The following is a 25326-nucleotide window of genomic DNA, read 5'->3' as shown; positions in this document are numbered from 1 at the left end:
GATATTGTTTTGCCTGCTCAAATTCTCTGAGTTCTATTTTCTATAAATTTAGCCACCTATTCATCCATTCTTTCATCTAGTCCAATAGTCCTAATTTAATCAGCAGTCTCCCATGATCTACCCTGTCAAAAGCCTTGGTTAGGTCAGTAGTGATACAGTCCATTTGATACCCTGAATCTGAAATATCTGCTATCTTGTTAGAATCCTACAAGTTGAGCTTCACTGGAATGTTTCCGTAACCCTAACTGCCTTACATCAGTCCAGTTAATAATTTTGCAATCATGTTGAATATAGTCAGAGAGAATTCCTTTCCAGAGCTTGCATGTGGCACACGTCAAACCGACTTTCATGTAATGTTCTGCTCTATCTTTATCACCCTTCTCTTTGTACAATGGGGCTGCTGTAGCAACTCTCAATTTATTTGGTGTGGAACTCTTTCATGCAAACATTAATCAAATAAGTACTTCAGATATGGTACTATTTTCCAACCTGTTTACCTTTAGTATATCTCCAGAATTCTTATTTCCAGCTGTTTTTCTAGTTTTCAATTTGTGTATCTTTTTATAAACATCTTTGTTGTTACGGGCAGATTTCAGTACTTGATTTCTAGAATTTCTTCTTTGGGCAAAGCAAATGTGACAGAATGGGAAATTGGTGAGCAGGTGATTGAACTAACTGAATATCTCCCCACAAGATGTAGTGTTTTTATAGAGATAGGTGTAGATATACAAGGCAATGGCGACAGTAAAAGTAGTGGCACATCCTCTTCATTTATGGATAGGGAAACCCATGAATTTGATACAAGCTGCCTAGCAGCTCTGTGTTTGAATCTTGAGTGTGAGGTCAGTGATATGCAATCTAATGATTCAGCAAGCCAATCATTAGGCAAAGCTGCCTGTTCAAGCTTCCTTCATAGTCCAGAGAGATAAGGAAGTGGCTGTGTTAGCTACGAGTATAAGATAAAAGATGTGGCTTAGTTACTGAATGAAAGTGGTAAAAAGTGATGTTCATAGAGCAATGTCCGTAGCTGATATTGTTTGGTGACATCACTGAGGCAGCTGTATTTATGGAAAAACAGTTCGAAGCTATGTTGTCAAGTCTTATCCAGCATAAGATGATTATGTATGATAAATTATATTGTTTTATGGAAGAGTCCACGAGTTCTGAAGTAAATGTTTAATGCCGATAACTTGCAAATCGCTACCACTAACTCAGGGAAGTTGGGAAAGAATAAACCAAAACTCTGGTGTAAATAATTTTTCTTCCCATTCCTGCATGAGATATACACCTTGCTCTTTGACTTGTGGATACATACAGTGATACAGCCAGTCATGAAGACCTACCTCCAGGGAAAATCATGGAACTGTTTCAGATTCCTCCTGGTACCACAGAAAAATTTCAACCACTAGGCAGGTTTCTTTTCCTGCAGTGGAAATCATTTTTTACTACCGATTAACTGAAATTTTGGCTGCTTTGATCTTTTCCAACGAGACAGTATTCTGAAAATGCGCTGCTTCATTAATTTTCCACCGAGCTCAATAGCTGTAGTCGCTTAAGTGCGGCCAGTATCCAGTATTCGGGAGATAGTAGGTTCGAACCCCACTGTCGGCAGCCCTGAAAATGGTTTTCCGTGGTTTCCCATTTTCACACCAGGCAAATGCTGGGGCTGTACCTTAATTAAGGCCACGGCCGCTTCCTTCCCTGTCCCATCATCACCATAAGACCTATCTGTGTCGGTGCGACTTAAAAGAAGAAGTAGCATTAATTTTCCTCACCGTAGTTCCAGGACCTGATCAGATATTCATGTTTTGCAAGTACCTACACAAAGACAAACCCTTAGATTTCCCAGTACCTGTAAAATACTGCCTGGAGTCATATAGGTGACTATGTGGAAACAGTGCGACAGCAAAATGCAAACAGAAGTCTTGCTCTTGAACAGACAGATTTTCTTCTGAAGACGTGGAGCAAAGTTGTCTGCAAAGTGCTTGTTTGGTGTGCTTTGTGCCAAAATCATTTGCATTTCCATCAATCTATTCATACAAATCGTTTCTGCTTCACATTGACACATTGCTATGATGCAACAGTCAGCCTGTCAATCAACACTACGGCTGCTCAGTTTGCCACGAGTGCCTCTGAGTGTCCAATTTCTTTTCCTGGCTGCTTTTTCATACATATTACATATTATCGTGACCTTGCAGTTGTAAGCTGCTGAGTCTTACATACAGGATGTACGTTCTATCTGCAAAATTTCAGTTTCCTTGTGATATGGGTTCATTGATAGTTCCCTTGTGAGGGTGTTTGGCTTCAAAGGGTTTTTGATTTATTCTGGAGTAGTATGATTAGAAACAAAAAGTCAAGAGTGACTTATGAACATGTATATGAAGGTCTGCTGATGAATATTTTAATTATGAGAGAAAGTAATCGATACCCTTGTGCGAGATTGAAGGCCTATTCAGAATTCATATGAATGCACAATTTAAAGCCGTTATGTTTCAGTCACCTCAAAATTAGAAACTTCAGGTCAGGTTTGAGCAGACTATTTGTTTACTTGAAGGATGGCATAAGGCTTCATACCATGGTGGGAAAGTGTTTCATAAGTTGAAGAATTAAGCTATTATAATATGTGATCCACTTTCATTTCTTACCCCTAATTTCAGGTATGCACTAGCTTATTGATAATATCTGTTTAGAATTGTTCACATTTGAATTGTACACTTTGTTTTCTTGGTGCTTGCAGTGTGTCGCTACTCTCTGCTACATGAAGTTCTACTTGGATTCGGTTCTCTCCACATGGCTGTGTCATTACCTGTGGCACTGTTTGTAATAGCCATAGCATGGGTATGGTATCGACCTATATTTGGATTTGCCGTGGCATCATTGGCTGTTTTACCATTTCTGTGCTCAGCTGTGAAACTTTATGTACAAGATTATCATGAGAATCAATACAGACATTTACATTCACCATGATAGACTGAGAAATGTTAGTATTGTATAAATTCCTGGATTATTGTGCAAGATTGAATCGGTTTGTGGAGGAATGATTCTTTCTCTGTCATCATTTTATTGTTCATGAAGACAAGTATTTAGTCTTTAGCTTTTACACTATGTCCACATCCACTCCAAAAGTTCAGATCAGTGTTGTTTTTTTTTTTCTTTTCTTTTTTTTCTTTCTGAAGTGATGAAAAATTTTAATAGAAATCAACATGGAAATTATTATTCTACATATTATCTGTAATTAGATTGTATTCCTATTATGTTTCTTATAACTTATTCTAAATGTGTGTATAAATTCAGAATTTAAGTAAAGATTTTTAAAGAATTTCACTTCATTGTATTTTGTTTACAGGTACAGTATTTTAAAATACATTAATCAGTCTGGACCATTTTACTGCCTATGTTGATGACCCATTTTTGTATAGTACCTTCCTCTAATGTTAAAAGTGTGTGTATTTTGCTGAAATGGAACTTCCAAGAAAAAATGAAAATAATTGTAAAGAGCCATCATAAAATGTTAAATCAACTTCAGTGGCGCAGACTGTTGGTTGTTTTCCTGTTGCTCCCAAGAGGTGAGTTGACTCTAAGTAAGGTCAGTGCCCTCTCGGACAGTGACAAATGAGCTTGATGAATGGATTAATACAATCATAGTGTTACTGGAATTAAATTGCCTGGGTAGACTTCAAATTATGCAGATGTTTTCTACTTCTGTTTCATCCAGCATAAATTTCAAATGGATTCATCCGTACTCGGAATCCAAAAGTGAAAGGCCGACATTTAATTGTAGTCACAGAAGGACCTGTAATTATATGAATCTTGCCCAAAATTTTAAGTTCAGTAATTAAGAAAAGTATGAAATACGGAAAGTTTCCAAGAGACTGCATAATCATATGATGTAAACTATCTATAAACTTATGGCTGGACAGCCTGAATATTTTTTCAGTCGTTATTGGCTTATTTATTTTTGTTAGAATTTTGAACAAGTTGTAGTAGCTAATACATACTACTTGCAGTCAGAGTAAGAATGGCAGTACCGTAAAGTGGGGTATCTTCGGCCATACAGGGTAACTTCGGCCACTGACGAATAGCAACACTTATTTTCTCCTGCCTCCTGTACTGGAAAAGATGAACCACTTGCAACAACTAAAATGAACATACAATAGAATGCTCTATCAACACTCAGTAGTCCAAATAACATTGACGGGCTCATTGTTGAGTCAATCGATTTTTTCGCAGCCCCGACTATTGTCTTGTCTGGTAACTACAGAAAACAAACTGTTCTCTAGCCCCAGCATTCAATTCTACATTCCAGTGGTTTACGGGGTCAAAATATAAGTTTGTCTGGTAACTGATCAACACAATTTGATGCATTTTATTCAAATAGGTTTTTCAGGGAATAGTTTTGTGAAAAAAGTTGTCCTCTTCCGGGGTAACTTCGGCCATGTCAAGAACGTACAGAAAAACATTACTCGGCCGCGGATATTGTAATTACAATCCTGTTTACTTCAACAACGCTTTAGAAGAGATTAATAAAGGCACAATAACAATAAACGGGGAATTTTATCCCGACAGGGAGGGGAAAGACAGTTTCCATTTTCAGTGATAAATAGACGGATATCAGTTGACATGGACGATACACATTCAAGAACTTGATTGACGGCCCAGATATTTTCTAAGTTAGAAGGCAGTGTATTCTGAGCACAGTCTACAAGATTGCTTCTTTTCCGACTGCCTTTTCTCTCCATACAATTGGGCTTTATGATTTCCGTACCTTTTATTTATTATCTTTTGTACCATTACAAATATTTATGCAATGCCACATGTAATTTGTAATATCATAAAATGCATGTACGCTTAGGCTAAATAAAATAGTTTCTTCTTTGGGGAAAATGTGAGTTTGATCACTATACATCTGTTTCACCATAAATCATTTAAATTTGTTTGTGATTGTTGATACTGGGCATTTTTCAGGTTTTTAAGAAACATTCACGGCGGCCGAAGTAACACTACTTCGAAGAAAACTTCGTTTCTTGAGTTATTTTTATGGCGGCCGAAGTTACCCCAAAACACGGGGTAACTCCAGCCACTCTTTTGATAATCATTATTCATTACTTAATAACAATGAGAATTATGTTCATATTTAAAAATGAAGAACAAACATGGCAGAATTTATATTATTTTTTTTCAGAAAATTAGAGGGAATATTTCACATTTTATTTTTAAAAATATACTAAAAAGTGGCCGAAGTTACCCCGTTTTACGGTATGTTCTATCCTCAAATTTTCCTTGTCATTTATTAAATTTTCAATTACCATTGTACCATGTGTATTTTTTTTCAGTTTAAATAGTAGATAATGTTGACAGTAATATTCATTGGGGGCTCTTTTGTTGAAATGCCACAGTTTTCCAAGATGCTGTTGGCTAATCATTGATACACCGAGGCAAACCTCCTGTAAAGCACAGTGCAGTGCTTCTTTGCCACTGTCACACTGGAGCAGAATGCTGGTAATTTCACTGTTGAAAAAGCCTAAAGAGCTTGAATACTTCAATATTTTCTATTGGTGGAACAAAATTATGGTTCTGTTCTGGAAAGTACATTTTTGAAATATTCATAGTAATTTGCCTCCAGTACAGAATTAGACCTTTAATGACTCTCAGTTTTGTACTTCTGTATGCTTGTATGTTCCTTGTACATCTTCTCTTCTTAATGTGCTTCTCTCTTGCCATTTTACTCTTAGATAGTGTCATAACAGCAGACCTGTAGTTCCAACGGTCACTCATCAGGTGCCAGTAACATTGTACAATCAGTTGTATATAAACCAAACAACTTCTGTATATTGTAATATATGCCATGTCCAACAAACCACAGTTGATTATAATTCATGTATAAGTGTTACCGTTCATGGGTATTTTTGTTCATATTGAGTTAATTGGATAAATGTATACGTATTTATTGATAACGATAGCATTGATCAAACAGCAATTGTATGTAAGCTGGGAGAAACATGAATCAGCAGTTCATCTGCACATGATGGGATACACACCGAAGTGCAGGGGCCAGCGAGCAAGAATACCAAGTGTTTGGTTGGCAGAAGAGGGGGAGAGTGGCTTTAAAAGACCTTGTGAGGACTGACAAATGATCATTCTGAACTTACTAGAGGTCCCTGATTCATTATCCATCAGTAACTTCCTGTTCAGAATCACTCATTTTGTCATGCTGTGGTTAACCTAGGTACAGGCATGCAGCAATGTTCTGATGTCTTGATTGATCATCCTACCAAGTGTTATTGCAGTCAATGCCTTCAGTATGCCAGGTTCCATTTAAAACTGAAACAACCAGTTACTGTACTATATTTTTAAGTACATAAATATTACTTTATAGCAAAATGACTGTTACCATTATGTTAATGATATCTTAATTGATAATCCTACCAAGCATCAGTGCAATCAATATGGTCCAACGTAGACAGTTCCCTTGTAATCTGCCTTCTTTAGTACAGGATGTTCCTCAGAATTGAACACTTGATATGCGGAATATAAACTTAAAATGTAACGGGAAAAAATAGATTTTTTAAAATTTAATTTAATTTATTTCATCAACCAGAATTACTTGAAAGGCATTTGTCCCCACCAACAGGATTCTTTTACAACGTAGCTATATAGAATTTAACGCATAACTGAATATTTCCAATACGGTTTACAATAGACTGAGTGGTACTAGCTGAACATTGTAAATAAGCCACCATCACATAGAAACCTATAGGGTATTGGAGCCATTTTGAGAAGACACTTAATGTTTTTGAGAAAAGCCTCCAAGACTGCTAATGGTGCACCAAATATTAATGGAGTAGAAGTGTACCTCAATGGATAATGGAAGCGAGTGATGGAAGAAAGATAGTACACTCAACAGTAAAGTATATTGTTTATTATTAACAAATACTTTGCAATTGGGAGATCTTTGTGGTAATGTTTGCTAACAAAGATATAGCAATGAAATTAACTGAAAGCATAAACTACATAATAACAAACAATGAAAGAAAAAAAAATTGGAAGAAATTTTATCAAAACTAGAAATTTCACAATAATGAAACAAGAAAAGAAATGCCTGGAAACAGGAAATAAAACAACAAAAGAGAAATTCATGACATTTAAAAATTACTTATCCCTACTATAACATAATTACAACAAATGCACAGGAATTCATGTGAAATTTACAGAAAATGAGTTAAAATATTCTCTTACTTCTAGCATAACATTATATGCGACACTTATGAATTCCTTCAGAATGTAACAAATATGACTTAAATACTACAAGCTTAAAATTGTAAATACATTGCCATCACATAGAAATTTACAGGAATATTGGAGTATTTTATAGAAGCAATTACATTTTTTGGAGAAAGCCTCCGAGAGTGCCAGTGGAGCACAAATAAAAGGTGATAAGTCCCTTCAAACATTATCAAAGGAAGTTCCTGAAAAAAGTTTTAGTACATGACCTACAATTTTTAATTTGGTGGAGAAATTGAAGCGAACAAGAAGCTTGGGGACAGAGAAGACAACATAATGATGTAAAGCAGCTGTCATTGCCTTCTCTGAAATCTTTTTGGAAGTTATCGCATGATGAGACTGGATGGTTGTATTCAACCTGTCATAAAGCAGTCTAGTGGAACAAAGATTAAGCTGTATTTATTTTGGCAATTGACTGTCATATTTTCAATCATTAGATGTATATTCTGCCAAAATTTTCACCCTGATTCCTTTATCTGACTATGGAAGCTCAAAATACACAGGATGGACCAATGATAAACCTTATGCATCTATAAACAGCCATTTTATATTGTAACTAGCAAGATACCCATACTTCGCTACGGTGTTATACTGATATTTATAATTGAATGCTTAACGTTTTATATATAATCCTCCTAAATTCGCGGTCTGACTTGTTTTCTGTGAGATTACGGCAAAGTTCCTCACATTTTTCAGTCTTTCCTTCCAGCAATCGATTTTGTACTTCCCGGGCTAGGTCCAGGTATTCCACGCGGTCAGTTGCGTCCCTAAATCTTCGCCATCTTTTCCTATAAGCATTTTTAGTATGGAACAAATCCTGAAGGAGATCCGGCATGGTTTTGTCTTGGGAGCCTTGGCGGTACTGAACCCGCGGCCGGACTGTATTCGTAGTCATTTCCAGGCCAGGACCCGTTTCCAGCGCGGTCTGCACAATTTGACGACGGTCCAGAACATTATTATTATTATTATTATTATTATTATTATTATTATGATTATTATTATTATTAGATGTTCTGGACCCCACAGCAAGATGCAAGACCGCTGCGGTACTTACTTGGCGGTAAATTACATCTGCTGCCATTGTGATTGTTGACAATGTGACCAGTACCATTGTCGCGCGTAGGCAAGTGTGCGGGATTTCTGACGATACTAATGACATACTTCCGTGCATTATTGACCTTATTATAGAGTTGAACAATTTTACGGTCAATCTCATTCTTATCGTTTATTTAAAATGTGTTTAAATTTTTATTTATATGCCAGGAGAGTCTACTGTAATCTAAGAACGTTCTCCGAAGGAAAAAATGGCTGTTGAAAACGAACCCAGGAAAGATTAAAAATGATCGTTTTATGATCAGAATAAGTACATCGAAAATCTACAGCCTGTTTCCAGTCATTCGACAGGGTCAGGAATGGAATGAATAAAGCCCCATCTAGCGGCGACAATAGGAATCGTGCCGGCTGCCGAAGCACTCCTCTGGGGCATTGATCGATGAATGACAAATGAAATGAAATATTGGACATTGTTGCTGGAATGAATGATGACAGCGAAAACCGGAGTATCCGGAGAAAAACCTGTCCCGCCTCCGTTTTGTCCAGCACGAATGTCACATGGAGTGACCGGGATTTGAACCACGGAACCCACCTGTGAGAGGCCGGTGCGCTGCCGCCTGAGCAACGGAGGCTCCTTTTACGTACATTATGAACAGTAAAATCAATTGGTCTCACCTCCATTTACACCCCGCCGCCTTTTAGGTTATTTAACCCCCCCCCCCCCCCAAAAAAAATTAAAAGAAGGCGTGTTTCTTTATGTTTAAAGGAGAATCCAAACAACAATGTTCACGTCTATTACCTTCAGTTTTGAGATATAAGTATCCCCAAAAAATTCACTTTTTTCTCTTACTTTTGCAATCATCCCCTACCCTAAAATACTTGTTTCTCTAATAGTAAAGGATCTTCTAAATACCAATTATCACGACTCTAACTTCTTCATTTTTTTGATTTGTGTGTCCTCATGAAAGGAATTCAATTAAATTCCTTTTCACTCCCGCCCCCCAAGATATTTCCCCACCCCCCAAAATGCGTTTTTCTTTGTTTTTAAAGGAGATCCAAATACCAATTTTCACGTCTGTAACAACTTCAGTTTTTATTAGATGTCTGTTTTCTCATACAATTAAGTCAATTTTGAATTCTTTCAACCCCCCCCTTCAGTGGATTTTCAGAGAATACGTGTTTCTTTACTTTTAAAGCAGATTCCAAATATCAAATTTCACGTCTGTAACATCTTCATTTTTGAGATATCAGTAGCCTAATTAAAAGAATTCAACACCATTTTCAGTCAACTTTACCCCTCCCCGTCCACCCAAGTGGTATTTCCGAAAACTAAAAATACACGTCTCCTTATTTTTCATAGAGATAAAAATACTATTTTTCACTTCTGTAACATGTTGAGTTTTTTGAGATATACTGTAGAAATTCTCATTTAAAAATTTCACCCCTTTTTAGTTCCCCTTAAGTGAAGCTTCCAAAAAAAATCACCTATGTTTCTTTACATTTACAAGAGATTCCAAATACCCACTTTTTACGTCTGTAACACTTTACGTTTCTCAGATATTCTGTAGATATAGTCTTTCAAAAAATTCACCCTAATTTGTCACTCCTGTTTAACTGCCATTAATTGGATTTTCCATAAACAAAAAAAGTGCGTGTTTCTTTATTGTTAAAGGAGATCCCATATACAATTTTTCAGTTCTATAATATCTTCAGTTTCTGAGATATCTGTATCCTCATTAAAGGCACTCAACCCATTATTCACCCTTTTACACCCCTCCTATTGGGATGTACAGAAAACAAAAAATACGTGTTCCTTTAGTTTTAAAGGAGATTCTAAATACCAATTTTTTCATCAGTAAACTTTTAAAGTTTTAGGATGTAGACACACTCATTTTAAAAATTCACCCCCTTTTCACCTCCATTAGTTGGATTTTCCAAAAACAAAAAATACGTGTTTCATTATTTTTAAAGTAGATCCCAAACACCAATTTAAAGGTCTGTAATGTCTTCAGGTTCAGAAATATAAGTAGCCTCATTAAAGGCATTCAACCCATTTTTCACCCTTTTTCAAACTTCCTATTGGGATTTTCTGAAAACAAAAAATATGTTTCTTTATTTTTAAAGAAGATTCTAAATACCAATTTTTTCATCTATAAACTTTAAAAGTTTTGAGATATAGATTTTAAAAATTCACCCCCATTAATTGAATTTTTCAAAAACAACAAAATATGTGTTTCTTTATTTTTAAAGGAGATTCCAAGCACCAATTTTCAGGTCTGTAATATCTTCAGTTTCTGAGATATAAGTATCCTCATTAAAGGCATTCAACCCCTTTTTCACCCCTTTTCTCCCCCACCTATTATATTTTCCGAAAGCAAAAAAAAACGTGTTTCTTTATTTTTAATGAAGATTCTAAATACCAATTTTTACATCTGTAAACTTTAAAAGTTTTGAGATATAGATAAACTCATTTTAAAATTTTACCCACCCCCTTTTCACACCCTTAGCGACGGAATATCCAAAAATCCTCTCTTAGCGAGCACCTACATCTTAATATGAATATATCCCCAAAATTTCATTTCTTTGTGTCCAGTAGTTTTGGCTCGGCGATGTTGAATCAGTCAGTCAGGACAAGTTACTTTATACATATAGACTAGCAAGATACCCGTGCTTCGCCACGGTATTATACTGAAATTTATAATTGAATGCTTATTGTTTTATATATAATCCGTCGAAATTCGCGATCTGACTGGTTATCTGAGAGAATCCGCCAAAATTCGCTATCTGACTCGTTTTGTAATAGATTACGGCAAGTTTCCTCCCTTTTTTTGATCTTTCTTTCCAGCAATCGATTTCGTACTTCCCGGGCTAGGTCCAGGTATTCCACCCGGTCAGTTGGGTCCCTAAATCTTTGCCATATTTTCCTATAAGAATTTTTAATATGGATAAAATCCTTGAGGAGATCCGGCGTGGTGTCCTCTTGGGTGCCTTGGCGGTACTGAACCCGCGGCTCGATTGCATTCTTAGTCATTACCCGTCCAGGACCCGTTTCCAGCGCGGTCTGCACATTTGACGAAGGTCCAGAACATTATTATTATTATTATTATTATTATTATTATTATTATTATTATTATTATTATATGTTCTGGACCCCATAGCAAGATGCAAGACCGCTACTTGGCGGTAAATTACATCTGCTGCCACTGTCATTGTTAACAATGTGACCAGGGGCCTATTCCACAAAAGTATGGTCTTGTACATTACAAGTTACTAGTGTGGGTTCTTGTAATGTATGGAGTTGTACATTTCTGTTCCACAAAAGATTGATAGTCTCTTGTATATTACCAGTGAATTGTTACAAGTTTTACAAGTGACGACATATCAATAAACATACTACGTCATAGCATGAATCAGCTGTTTATCTTCGTATTCCATTCGTTGAATTAGGTTATGCTTGCCTCATTTATCGTAATATCGTATTTTACTGTAACTTACGCAGCAAAGATTGAAAGAACTAATATTCCTGTGAATTTTTTAATGCTACGATGTTTTTTTCAGCTTATTTCTTTGATGATAGGAAATTACTCCGTTATCACCCATTCTGTTCTTCCGCGATCCTCGCGTATGTTCTACGAGAGTCTAACATACCTACCTTGGTCTGTCATTAGGAATCAGATGCCGCTAATACCGATATTCGGCCGCCAAACTTAATTGTTAAGAAATTGCAAACTCTGCATGAATTGTTAAAATGATATCAAGAGAAACAAAGTTATTCATTTTGAAGGAAATAGAAGGTAGGAAAGATATTTGTTTCGGTGGATTCAGCGAGAGTCTGAAAAAACAAGACAAAATAAATGGTTGGATGGAAATATTTGACTTGGGAAAAGCTCATGGAGCTTTTGAGGGGAAAAGTTGGACGTATGTAAGAGATATTCTGCTCATTAATGATTCCAGGAATGTCCTTCTTGGAATATGTTTTTTTCATTATTTTCAGGCCAACAAACAATTTGAGGAAATTTTATATCATTTATTGCAGCTACCACAGACCGAAGATTTTGCCATCCCAAGCCAATGTAATGTTGTTAGTAAATGTTGTTTAGCAGAGGGAGATTTATTTCTGTTCGTAGGATATTTTAAGCTATAGCCAATATCTATCAAAAGTTCTTCCACTTGTACTGTGCTTAACCTAAAACGTTCATTTTATTCAAATACAGTGTTAAACTGGAAGTTTATTCTTTCCCTGTACAGACGATAGTTTTCATTTTCATCAAAATGTATCCAAAATAAGCGTATTTAAATAGCACTAGTACATTTATATATTATTGTCCTTTCACTGGTAGAGAATTCTTCTCAATTCGCTAGTAAGTTACAAGTACTAGTACTTTTGTGGAACACGCCTATAAAAATTCACTAGTAATTTGTAAGTATGGAGTAGTAAAGTACAACTGTAGAGAATTCTTTTGTGGAACAGAAACTCTGGTATTTGTACAAGTTACTAGAGAATTTACTTGTAATGTACAAGACCATACTTTTGTGGAACAGGCCCCAGCACCATTGTCGCGCGTAGCCAATTGTGCGGGATTTCTGTTGATACGAATGACATATTCCGTGCATTGTTGACCTTATTATAGAGGTGAACAATTGGACGGTCATTCTCATTCCTATCGTTTATTTCAAAGGTGTTTACATTTTTATTTATATGCCTGGGGAATGTACTGTAATCTAAGAACGTTCTCCGAAGAAAAAGATGCCTCTTGAAAACGAACCCAGGAAAGATAAAAAATGATCGGTTTACGATCAGAATAAGTAGATCGGAAATCTACAGCCTGTTTCCAGTCATTCGACAGGGTCAGAAATGGAATGAATAAAGCCCCCATCTGGCGGCGGCATTAGGAATTGTGCCGGCTGCCGAAGCCTGTCGCACTCCTCTGGGCCAATGGATAATGAATGACAAATTAAATGAAATGATATTGGACAGTGTTGCTGGTATGAGTGATGACAGGGAAAACCTGAGTATCCGGAGAAAACCCTGTCCCGCCTCCGTTTTGTCCAGCACGAATATCTCATGGTGTGACCGGGATTTGATCCACATAACCCAGCTGTGAGCTGCAGGCGCGCTGCCACCTGAGCAACGGAGGTTCCTTATAAGTACAATATGAACAGTAAATTCAACTATTCTCACTTCCTTTTACACCCCACCGCCGTTAAGTTTATTTACCCCTCCCCCCCCCCCCCACAGAAAAATAACAGAATGGCATGTTTCTTTATGTTTAAAGGAGAATCCAAATACCAATGTTCACGTCTATTACCTTCAGTTTTGAGATATAAGTATCCCCATAACAATAATTCATTTTTTTCACTTCCTTTCACACTTCCCCCCCCCCTCCCAATTGAATTTTCCGGCAAAAACCTTGTTTCTTTAATAGTAAAGGGTCTTCTAAATACCAATTATCACGACTCTAAGTTCCTCAGTTTTTGATTTGTGTGACCTCATGAAAAGAATTCAACTCCTTTTCAATCCCGCCCCCCAAGATGATTTCCCCCCCCCCAAAGAAAACGCGTTTTTCTTTGTTTCTAAAGGAGATCCAAATACCAATTTTCACGTTTGTAACAACTTTAGTTTTTATTAGACGTAAGTATTCTCATACAATTAAGTCAACCAATTTTTCAATTCTTTCACCTCCCCACCCCCCCCCCCCCACTTCATTGGATTTTCGAAAATACGTGTTTCTTTACTTTAAAGCAGAATCCAAATATCAAATTTCACGTCTGTAACATTTTCATTTTTGTGATATCAATAGCTTAATTAAAATCATTCAACACCATTTTCAGTCACTTTACCCACCCTCCAGCCAAGTGGTATTTCGGAAAAATAAAAATACACGTTTCTTGACTTTTAATAGAGATAAAAATGACCATTTTTCACTTCTGTAACATGTTAAGTTTTTGAGATATACTGTAGAAATTCTCATTTTAAAATTTCACCCACTTTTTAGTTCCCCTTAAGTGGAGTTTCCAAAAACAAATCACCTATGTTTCTTTACATTTACAGGTGATTTCAAATACCACTTTTTACGTCTGTAACATTTTACGTTTCTCAGGTATTCTGTAGATATAGTCTTTCAAAAATTCCCCCCCCCCCATTTGTCACTCCTGTTTAACCGCGAGTAATTGAATTTTCCAAAAACAAAAAAATACATGTTACTTTATTTTTTAAGGTGATCCCATGTACAAATGTTCAGTTCTGTAATATCTTCAGTTTGTGAGATATATGTATCCTCATTAATGGCATTCAATCCATTATTCACCCTTGTACACCCATCCTATTGGGATTTTCTGAAAACAAAAAGTACATGTTCCTTTATTTTTAAAGGAGGTTTTAAATACCAATTTTTACATATGTAAACTTTTCAAGTTTTAAGATGTAGATACACTCATTTTAAAAATTCACCCCTCATATTTGGATTTCCAAAAACGAAAAAATACCTGTTTCTTTATTTTTAAAGTAGATCCCAAATACCAATTTTCAGATCTGTAATATCTTCAGGTTCTGAAATAAAAGTAGCCTCATTAAAGGCATTCAACCCATTTTTCACCCTTTTCCACCCTTATTACAGTATAAGGATTTTCCGAAAACAAAAAAGGACGTGTATCTTTATTTCTGAAGGAGATTCTAAATACCAATTTTTACATCTATAATCTTTAAAAGTTTTGAGATATAGATACACTCATTTTAAAAATTCACCCCCTTTTCACCCCCATTAATTGGATTTTCCAAAAACAAAAAAATACATGTTTCTTTATTTTTAAAGGAGATCGCAAACACCAATTTTCAGGTCTGTAATATCTTTAGTTTCTGTGATATAAGTATCCTCTTGAAAGGCATTCAACCCGTTTTTCCCCCTTTTCACCCCTCCTAATGGGATTTTCCGAAAACAAAAAATTACGTGTTTCTTTATTTTTAATGAAAATTCTAAATACCAATTTTTACATCTGTAAACTTTCAAAGTTTTGAGATATAGATACACTCGTTTTAAAATTTCACCCCCCTTTTCACCCTCCCATTAATTGATTTTCAAAAAAAATATGTTTCTTTATTTTTAAAAGAGATCAAAAGTACAAAATTTCAGGTCTGTAATATGTTCAGTTTCTGAGATATAAGTACCGGTATCCTGATTAAAGGCATTCAACCCCTTTATCACCCTTTTTCACCACTCCTATTGGGATTTTCTGAAAACAAACAAATACGTGTTTCCTTATTTTTAAAGACGATTCTAAATACTAACTTTTACATCTGTAAACTATTAAAGTTTTGAGGTATAGATACAATCATTTTAAAATTTCACCCCCTTAGCGATGGAATATCCAAAAATCCTCTCTTAGCGAGCACCTGTATCTTAATATGAATGTATCCCCAAAATTTCATTTCATTATGTCCAGTAGTTTTGGATCGGCGATGATGAATCAGTCAGTCAGTCAGTCTTCATCATCGCCGAGCCAAAACTACTGGACATAAAGAAATGAAATTTTGGGGATATATTCATATTAAGATGTAGGTGCTCGCTAAGAGAGGATTTTTGGATATTCCGTCGCTAAGGGGGTGAAAAGGGGGGTGAAATTTTAAAATGAGTGTATCTATATCTCAAAACTTTAAAAGTTTACAGATGTAAAAATTGGTATTTAGAATCTTCTTTAAAATTGAGGAAACACGTATTTTTTTATTTTCAGAAAATCCCAATAGGAGGGGTGAAAAAGGGTGAAAATGGGGGAAAATGGGTTGAATGCCTTTAATCAGGATACCGGTACTTATATCTCAGAAACTGAAGATATTACAGACCTGAAAATTGGTACATTTGATCTCTTTTAAAAATAAAGAAACACGTATTTTTTTTGTTTTTAGAAAATCCAATTAATGGGAGGGTGAAAATGGGGGGGGATTTTTAAAATGAGTGATTCTATATCTCCAAACTTTTAAAGTTTGCAGATGTAAAAATGGGTATTTAGAATCGTCATTAAAAATAAAGAAACACGTATTTTTTGTTTTCGGAAAATCGCAATAGTAGGAGTGAAAAGGGGTGAAAAAGGGGTCGAATGCATTTCATGAGTCTACTTATATTTCAGAACCTGAAGATATTACAGACCTGAAAATTGGTGTTTGGGATCTCCTTTAAAAATAAAGAAACACATATTTTTGTTTGTGGAAAATCCGATTAATGGGGGGGGGGGGGTGAAAAGGGGGTAATTTTTTAAAGTGGGTGTATCTATATCTCAAATATTTTAAAGTTTATAGATGTAAAAATTGGTATTTAGGATCTCCTTTAAAAATAAAGAAACACGTATTCTTTTGTTTTCGGAAAATCCCAATAGCAAGGTTGTAAAAGGGTTAATAATGGGTTGAATGCCTTTAATGAGGCTACTTATATTTCAGAACCTGAAGATATTACAGACCTGAAAATTGGTATTTTGGATCTTCTTTAAAAGTAAAGAAACACGTATTTTTTTCGTTTTTGGAAAATCCAAATATTGGAGGGTGAAAAGGGGGGGTGAATTTTTTAAAATGAATGTGTCTACAACTTAAAACTTTAAAATTTACAGATGTAAAAATTGGTAGTTCGAATCTCCTCTAAAAATAAAGGAACATGTATTTTTTTGTTTCCTGTAAATCCTAATAGGAGGAGTGTAAAAGGGTGAAAAATAGGTTGAATGCCTTTAATGAGGATACATATATCTCAGAAACGAAAGATATTACAGACCTGAAAATTGGTCTTTGGGATCTCCTTTAAAAAAAAGGAAACACGTATTTGGAAAATCCAATTAATGGCGGTTAAACAGGAGTGACAAATTGGGGTGAATTTTTTGAAAGACTATATCCACAGAATATCTTGGAAACGTAAAATGTTACAGACGTAAAAAGTGGGTGTTTGGAATCTCCTGTAAATGTAAAGAATCATAGGTGATTTGTTTTTGGAAACTCCGCTTAAGGGGAACTCAAAAGGGGTGAAATTTTAAAATGAGAATTTTTACAGTATATCTAAAAAAACTTAACATGTTACAGAAGTGAAAAATGGTATTTTTTTATCTCTATTAAACATAAAGAAACGTGTATTTTTAGTTTCCGGAAATACCACTCGGGTGGAAGGGGGGGGGGTAAAAGTGACTGAAAATGGTGTTGAATTCTTTTAATTAGGCTACTGATATCTCAAAAATGAATATGTTACAGACGTGAAATTTGATATTTACAATCTGCTTTAAAAGTAAAGAAACACGTATTCTCGGAAAATCCCTTGAAGGCGGGCGGGTGAAAGAATTGAAAAATTAATTGACTTAATTCTATGAGAATACATACATCTAATAAATATAAAGTTGTTACAGACGTGAAAATTCGTATTTGGATCTCCTTTAAAAACAAAGAAAAACGCATTTGTTGGGGAAACCATCTTGGAGGGCGGGAGTGTAAAGGAGTTGAATTCCTTTCAGGAGGACACATAAATCAAAAACTCTGAAGAAGTTAGAGTCGTGATAATTGGTATTTAGAAGATCCTTTACTATTAAAGAAACAAGTATTTTTTGAGGGGAAAATTCACTTCGGGGGGGGGGGAGTATTGTGAAATGAAGTGAAAAAAGTAAATTATTTTTATGGGGATAATTATATCTCAAAACTGAAGGTAATAGACGTGAACATTGGTGTTTGGAATCTCACTTAAACATAAAGAAACAAGCATTATTTTAATATTTTTTTGGGGGGGGTGGCGGTTAATAAACTTAACGGCGGTGGGGTGTAGAAGGAGGTGTATCCAATTGATTTTACTGTTATTAATGTACTTATAAGTATCCTCAGTTGCTCAGGCGGCAGCGCGCCGGCCTCTCACAGCTGGGTGCCGTGGTTCAAATCCCGGTCACTCCATGTGACATTCGTGCTGGACAAAACGGAGGCGGGACAGGTTTTTCTCCGGATACTCCGGTTTTCCCTGTCATCAGCCATTCCAGCAACACATAATAGTAATAATAAAAATAATAATAATAATAGTATTCCGGACCGTCGTCAAATGTGCGGACCACGCTGGTAACGGCTCCTGGACAAATGACTAAGAATGCAGTCCGGCCGCGGGTTCAGTGCCGCCAAGGCACCCAATATGACACCGCGCCGGATCTCCTGAAGGATTTTATCCATATTAAAAATGATTATAGGAAAAGATGGCAAAGATTTACGGATCCAACTGACCGGGAGGAATACCTGAGCCTAGCCCGGGAAGTACGAAATCAATTGCTGGAAAGGAAGATTGAAAAATGGGAGGAAACGTGCCGTGAAATAATAGAAAACCAGTCAGATCGAGAATTTTGGTGGATTCTCGCAGAAAACGAGTCAGTTCGCGAATTTCGGCGGATTATATATCTAAAACAATAAGCATTCAATTATAAATTTCAGTATAATACCGTAGCGAAGCACGGGTATCTTGCTAGTTTTATATATATAGATTAATTGGTGGCTTGTGTGTGCATCCCGTCACTATATCATTCAGACAATCACTTTAAAAGACATTTGTTACCAGTGTATAATACTCAAAAAGCTTTTTTGAGTGTTTGATCAGTTAATGATTAGGAATATTCAGATATTTACTTCCTATACAAGGGGCAAGATATTTGTTGCCAGTGTATAATACAGAAAAAGCTTTTCTGAGTGTTTGACCAGTTAATGATAAGGAATATTCAGATATCTACTTCCTGCACAAGGGGCAACTCGTTACTCCTCCAGTAAGAACATGGCATAAATTCGGAACACCTTCCAGAATAAGATTATCTCCCTAAAATTATGGCCACCATGGTCTCTGCACTGGGTACACACAGACTTCTTTCCCTGGAGATTTTCAAAAGGCAAGGTTATGCCAGCAAAGATCAGTTGAGGACCTAAAAAAAAGACAACAGATGTAAAATAGCTACTATCGACATCCTTACACTACATCGCACCTTTGCGAAGTGGAGTGTTCAGTGTAAATGTAGTTTGCTGCTGATGATTGAACCCTTCCAGCATCTTCTAGAGACATCCTTATTTGTCGTAGACTTAGGCATGTGCTTTAGGAAAATTCTGGTGTGACTGCAGTCGTGAGTTACTTAAAATAAGTGCTTAGTCTAGGGTTCCCAACCTCCCGGATTGGGCGGGATTGGCCATAAATCGTGCGCTGTGTCCCGGAGGAATATTTTTACTTCGCCACAGCGGGCAAAATCTAGGAATTAGAATATCAGTTTTATTTTAAAGGACAGTTCCTTCAAGCAACAACCGAAACTGAATCTTTGCGATTCTTCTTCTTATGCTTCTACTGTCTTTATACAGGGTCACGGTGTTTCATGAGCTTCCGCCATTTCTCTGTGTCCAGTGCCCACTGCTCATATAGGTTGTTCTCCTTCAGTCTTCAAATGTTAGTACCCTCGACCTTCTTCTTGATCTGTTGTTTTTTTGCCGATCAGTTTATCTTAAACTGTTGGGCAGAATTCCTCACCTGAAGCAACAACTTAATGCGTATTAATACTTCAGAATTAGAAAAAATAATTTTCTTCTGAGACTGCTGGGTAATCTATTGAAACCCATTGAATGTACCTCAACACTTTTGGTTAGAATTTCAATTGAACTTAAATCTCAAAATCAATTTTATTGGGAGTTAGATATCCCCTTACTGTACAGAGCTTTAGAAGTTGTTCTTGTCAGGTTCTTTCTTTCTTCTTTTATCTATTTATTTATTTATTTATTTATTTATTTATATCAGTTTATAAGTGAATAATAACATAGATAACACATACCCTGTTACATTATGTGATGGCTGGAATGACGTGTCTCACTGAAGTTACGTACCAGATGTCTCACCTAAGAGACGGCAGGTGCCTTTCCTCCAGTGTTTCAGAAGATATTTTCAGTTTTGTTTTTGTAATGTTTAGGTAGAGTCAGCCCAAACAAAACTGCTCATCCTGTACGTCGTGCGACGTTCAATGTCAATAGGAAACGTCGTTTAGGTTCTCACTGCAAACTAAATGTTGTTTAAAGTGTAATTATACAGTACATGCCCAATTGATAGAGCAGCCTCATATTAGTCTAATATGACATTCCGTTCAAGAATATATATTGACGGTGACAGTACAGCTTTCTTGGTTGCGGTGCCTTGTAGTGCACTGTGCTTTCTCCACGCTGCTGTTACGGAGTAGCCTCAATCAGCCGCTACTGGAAATACTAACTATTCCTGTTGTGCTGTTAATCAATAAATATCCTTGAACAAATATTGCAATAGACTAATCTGAGGCAGCTTTATTGACTGAGTACATAAAATTACACTTTCAACAACAATTTGTTTGCAGTGATAACCTAAACGTCGTTTCCTGTTGACACTGGATGTCGCATGGCATATCTGATGGGCTCACTTTACTGACATATTACAAAAAGGAAATTGAAAATATCTTTCGAAACACCAGAGTAAAGGCACCTGGCGACTCTAAGATGGGACACCCGGTGTAAGAAGAGAAATACTTGCAACATCTGAAACATTAAGTAATCACAGGTTTGCTGGATCTCGTAGTCCATACGCCTATAAGATGTGTCTTTTATTTGCTGTACAGTATCATGTATGCTAATTATTATTTAACTTACATGACCAAATTTTGGACCCAGTACTGTTTGCTTGTTGGCTCAGAAAACTCCCTCATGCCTGCTTTATCAGCCATATCGTACTGCCTAATAGTCCTACTTTTAAGACCTTCCTTTAATCACATTTATTTTTAACTACGACAAAAACAGCTTCGTGATCACTAATACTATCTATTACTTCGATTTCGCTATAGAGCTCAGCTGGTTTTTACCAGCACCACATCATTTAAAACTTGCTTGATACATTTTTGCAGTAATCTGTTAGGTATATTGGGTGATAGTGTTCACTTTTCATATTCTAAGAGCATTATTTTGATTTTGAACTTGGTAAAATATTTGTGAGTCTTCTGAAGGAAATTGTGGAGTATTTACTTTGTCTTAAGTTATTTTGAACCATTCTGAGATAATTATCATATTTCTGCTTAATTCTATAAAAAGTCACAATTGTTTCATATTTCAAAAACAGTAATTTGATGTTGCTGGTACATGAGTTCTGTGGCAAACTTTCATATATTTATTACTGCGACAGGTAGGTAGTGTCATTCTGTCTTTCAGCTTTAGTTTATTTTTAGCAGGCAGCAGTAAAAGCATGGAAAAAGCAGGCTTACTACAAATTCCTAGTGAGTACAACCCTGTCAGTGAAAGACAGTATTTTGAATAAGGCAGCTTGACTTGGATTGGGATGTCTCAATCTCTCTCTTATCTGAATGGTCACTTTGGCAGGATGTTTGTTTCCTGGAAAAACAAGGGTAACTGAATCACAATCAATCACTACTGATCTGCATTTAGGGCAGTCGCCTACATAGCAGATTTCCTATCTGTCGTTTTCCTAGCCTTTTCGTAAATGATTTGAAAGAAATTGGAAATTTATTGAACATCTCCCTCGGTAAGTTATTCCAATCCCTAACTGCCCTTCCTACAAACGAATATTTGCGCCATTTTGTCCTCTTGAATTCCAAATTCATCTTCATATTATGATCTTTCGTACTTTTAAATACACCACTCAAACTTATTCGTCTACTAATGTCATTCCACGCCATCTCTCCACTGACAGCTCGGAACATTCCACTTATTTGTACGATGCAAATTAATTTATTATTTAACCACCAATTCAATACATTAAAACTTTTATAAATTAAGAATTATAGACATGTTATAGGCTTTTGGGCTTATGCCGTGTCAAGAAAATAAGGTGAAATTCTTTATGTTTCGCAGAGATTTGTGTTCTGCGTCATCAGAAGAAAATCTCTACTGTCCACGAGAAAGGAACCTTGTTTTAATGTACTGAGTACCGGTAGGTGGTTTAAGTAATAAATTAATTAGCATCCTACAAGTTAAGTATTTTCAATACGGAATTATAATGATTTTTATCACTTGCTACATTCCACTTAGTCGAGCAGCTCGCCTCCTTTCTCCCAAGTCTTCCCAGCCCAAACTTTCCGACATTTTTGAAACCCTGCTCTTTTGTCGGAAATCACCCAGATGAATCGAGCTGCTTTTCTGTGAATTTTTCCAGTTCTTGAATCACGTAATCGTGATGAGGGTCCCATACACTGGAATCATACTCTATTTGGGGTCTTACCAGAGACATATTTGCCCTCTCCTTTACATCCTTACCACAACCCCTAAACACCTTCATAACCATGTGTAGAGATCTATACCATTTATTTACAATCACAATTATGTGATTACCAAAATGAAAATCTTTCCTTATATTAACACCTAGGTACATACAGTGATCCCCTTAAGGAACCTTCACCCCTTCAACGCAGTAATTAAAACTGAGAGGACTTTTCCTACATTTTGAAACTCACAACATGACTCTTAACCCTGTCCATCTTACAACATTATTAAGGTCACTTTGCAGTTGCTCACAATCTTCTAACTTATTTACTACTCTATACAGAATAACATTATCTGCAAAAAGCCTTATCTTTGATTCCACTTCTTCACTCACATCATTTATATCTATAATAAAACATAATGGTCCAATAATACTGCCTTGAGGAATTCCCCTCTTAATTATTACAGGGTCAGATAAAGCTTTGCCTGTTCTAATTCTCTGAGATCTATTTTCTAGAAATATAGCAACCCATTCAATCACTCTTTTGTCTAATCCAATTGCACTCATTTTTGCCAGCAGTCTCCCATGATCCACCCTATCAAATGCCTCAGACAGGTCAATCGTGATACAGTCCATTTGACTTCCTGAATCCAAGAAATCCGCTATATCTTGCTGGAATCCTACAAGTTGAGCTTCAGTGTAATAACCTTTCTTAAACCTGAAATGCCTTCTATCAAACCAGTTATTAATTTTGCAGACATATCTCATATCATCAGAAAGAATGCTTTCCCAAAGCGTACATGCAATGCATGTCAAACCGACTGGCCTGTAATTTTCAGCTTTATGTCTATCACCCTTTCCTTTATACACAGGGGCTGCTATAGCAACTCTCCATTCATTTGGTATAGCTCCTTCTTGCAAACAATAATCAAATTAGTACCGGTACTTCAGATATGGTACTATATTCCAACCCATTGTCTTTAGTATATCCTCAGAAATCGTATCCAGCCGATTTCCTAGTTTTCAACATTTTTATCTTATTGTAAATGTCATTGTTATCATATGCAAATTTTAATACTTCTTTAGCATTAGTCACCATCTTTATCTGAACATTATCCTTGTAACCAACAATTTTCACATACTGCTGACTGAATACTTCTGCCTTTTGGCGATCCTCACATACACACCCCCCCTTGTTAATTAATGATTCGTGGAATGTCCTTCTTGGAACCTGTTTCTGCCTCGAAGTACCTATACATAACCTTCCATTTTTCACTAACATTTGTACGACTGCCAATTATGCTTGCCATCATGTTATCCTTAGCTGATTTTTTGCTAGATTCAATTTCCTCGTAAGTTCCTTCAATTTCTCCTTACATCCACAGCCATTTCTATCTCTCTTTCCAGTCTGCACCTCCTTTTTACTATCTTTATTTCTCTATTATAATAAAGTGGGTCTTGACAATTCCTTACCAACTTTAAAGGTACAAATCTGTTTTCACATTCCTCAACAATTGCTTTAAACCCATCCCAGAGCCTGTTTACATTTTTATTTACCGTTTTCCACCGATCATAGTTACTTTTTAAAAATTCCCTCATGCCTGCTTTATCAGCCATATCACACTGCCTAATAGTCCTACTTTTAAGACCTTCTTTTCAATCACGTTTATTTTTAACGACGACAAAAACAGCTTCATGGTCACTAATACTATCTATTACTTCGGTTTCTCTATAGAGCTCATCTGGTTTTAACAGCACCACGTCCAGGATATTTTTCCCTCAAGTTGATTCCATCACTTTCTGAATCAGCTGTCTTTCCCATATTAACTTACAAGTGACGACATGATTTTCATGATTGGGTAAATATGCGGAACTGTATTTCATAAAATGTGCTAATACTACGACATTGTAAGATAATATTGTTTTTCTCACGAGAATGCCATCCTTTTAATGTAATTTATATGTTGTTAGGTAATAATATAGCGGATACCTCCGGTTATGGATATTGAGATAAAGGGACAGATTCCTATTGATTAAGAAGTGTAACGTATATGTGTGCATTGTTAATGAGTTGCTTTTGGAATGCCAGAATGAGATTCAGAAGTAATAAAGACTGACAACAGACATTAACGGCATTTCCCATATAATTAAATTTTGTGTTTAAAATTTCCACTTAGTCAATGATATGGCATTTATAGTTTGTACAGGTATTTCCATGTGATTCTATCAATTATTAAAATTATGTTTTGGAATTGGGAACAATCCATTCTTATTATTTATAGCGTATTCTGCTCTCTATAGCACCCTTCTTTCAATATATTTAGATCAAGTGCCCATTTTACTTACGAACAGCACCATTGACCCGTATGCTCTTGAGCATGGCCGTTGTGCCAATTGAAGGTAGGGAGGATGGGACTTCGATGCCTGGGTTTGATTTCCCAAGTTCCTCATCCAGAAGATTTCCATCCCAATATTTATTTGTGAAATTAAATTTTATATTCGGAACTCTGCCGACCCCGGGACAGGTGCAGTATGTACACTTAAGAAAATGGAAATTGCAACACCATGAAGGCATTGGTCGTTTGTGTTGATTTTCAACATATGGAACGATACCATGTAGGTATGTAAACGATCAAAGTTTCAGACCCATTGGATTGTTGCTACAGGTCTCCCCACGTGATTGGTCGCGGAGGAATCAAGTCCAGTATACGGACTCTGGTGTAGCGTAGTTGACTTGCAGTCTGTGCAGCGAAGTGTTCCCCGTCAAACATGCCTCGACGACAGAGAAGATAGCATTTGA

At 36.1% G+C, this 25326-nt stretch overlaps 1 protein-coding gene across 4 annotated transcripts in view; it reads left to right on the top strand.

Moving 5' to 3' along the window:
- Tmem43 (Transmembrane protein 43) overlaps positions 1-3287 on the top strand; it is a 121891-nt gene extending 118604 nt beyond the window's left edge. For all 4 annotated transcript variants that reach the window (XM_067141496.2, XM_067141494.2, XM_067141498.2 and 1 more), the window contains one exon: positions 2738-3287. In XM_067141496.2, coding sequence (XP_066997597.1) covers positions 2738-2967 — 230 coding nt within the window. In that variant the 3' untranslated portion in view covers positions 2968-3287. The remainder of the gene's footprint in view (positions 1-2737) is intronic.
- Positions 3288-25326: the final 22039 nt, after the last annotated feature.

The sequence above is a fragment of the Anabrus simplex genome, chromosome 2, assembly GCF_040414725.1.
Source record: "Anabrus simplex isolate iqAnaSimp1 chromosome 2, ASM4041472v1, whole genome shotgun sequence".
In the NCBI taxonomy this organism is placed as follows: Eukaryota; Metazoa; Arthropoda; class Insecta; order Orthoptera; family Tettigoniidae; genus Anabrus; species Anabrus simplex.
Note: the sequence above shows the minus strand (reverse complement) of the source record. Positions and strands in the feature narration are given on the sequence as shown.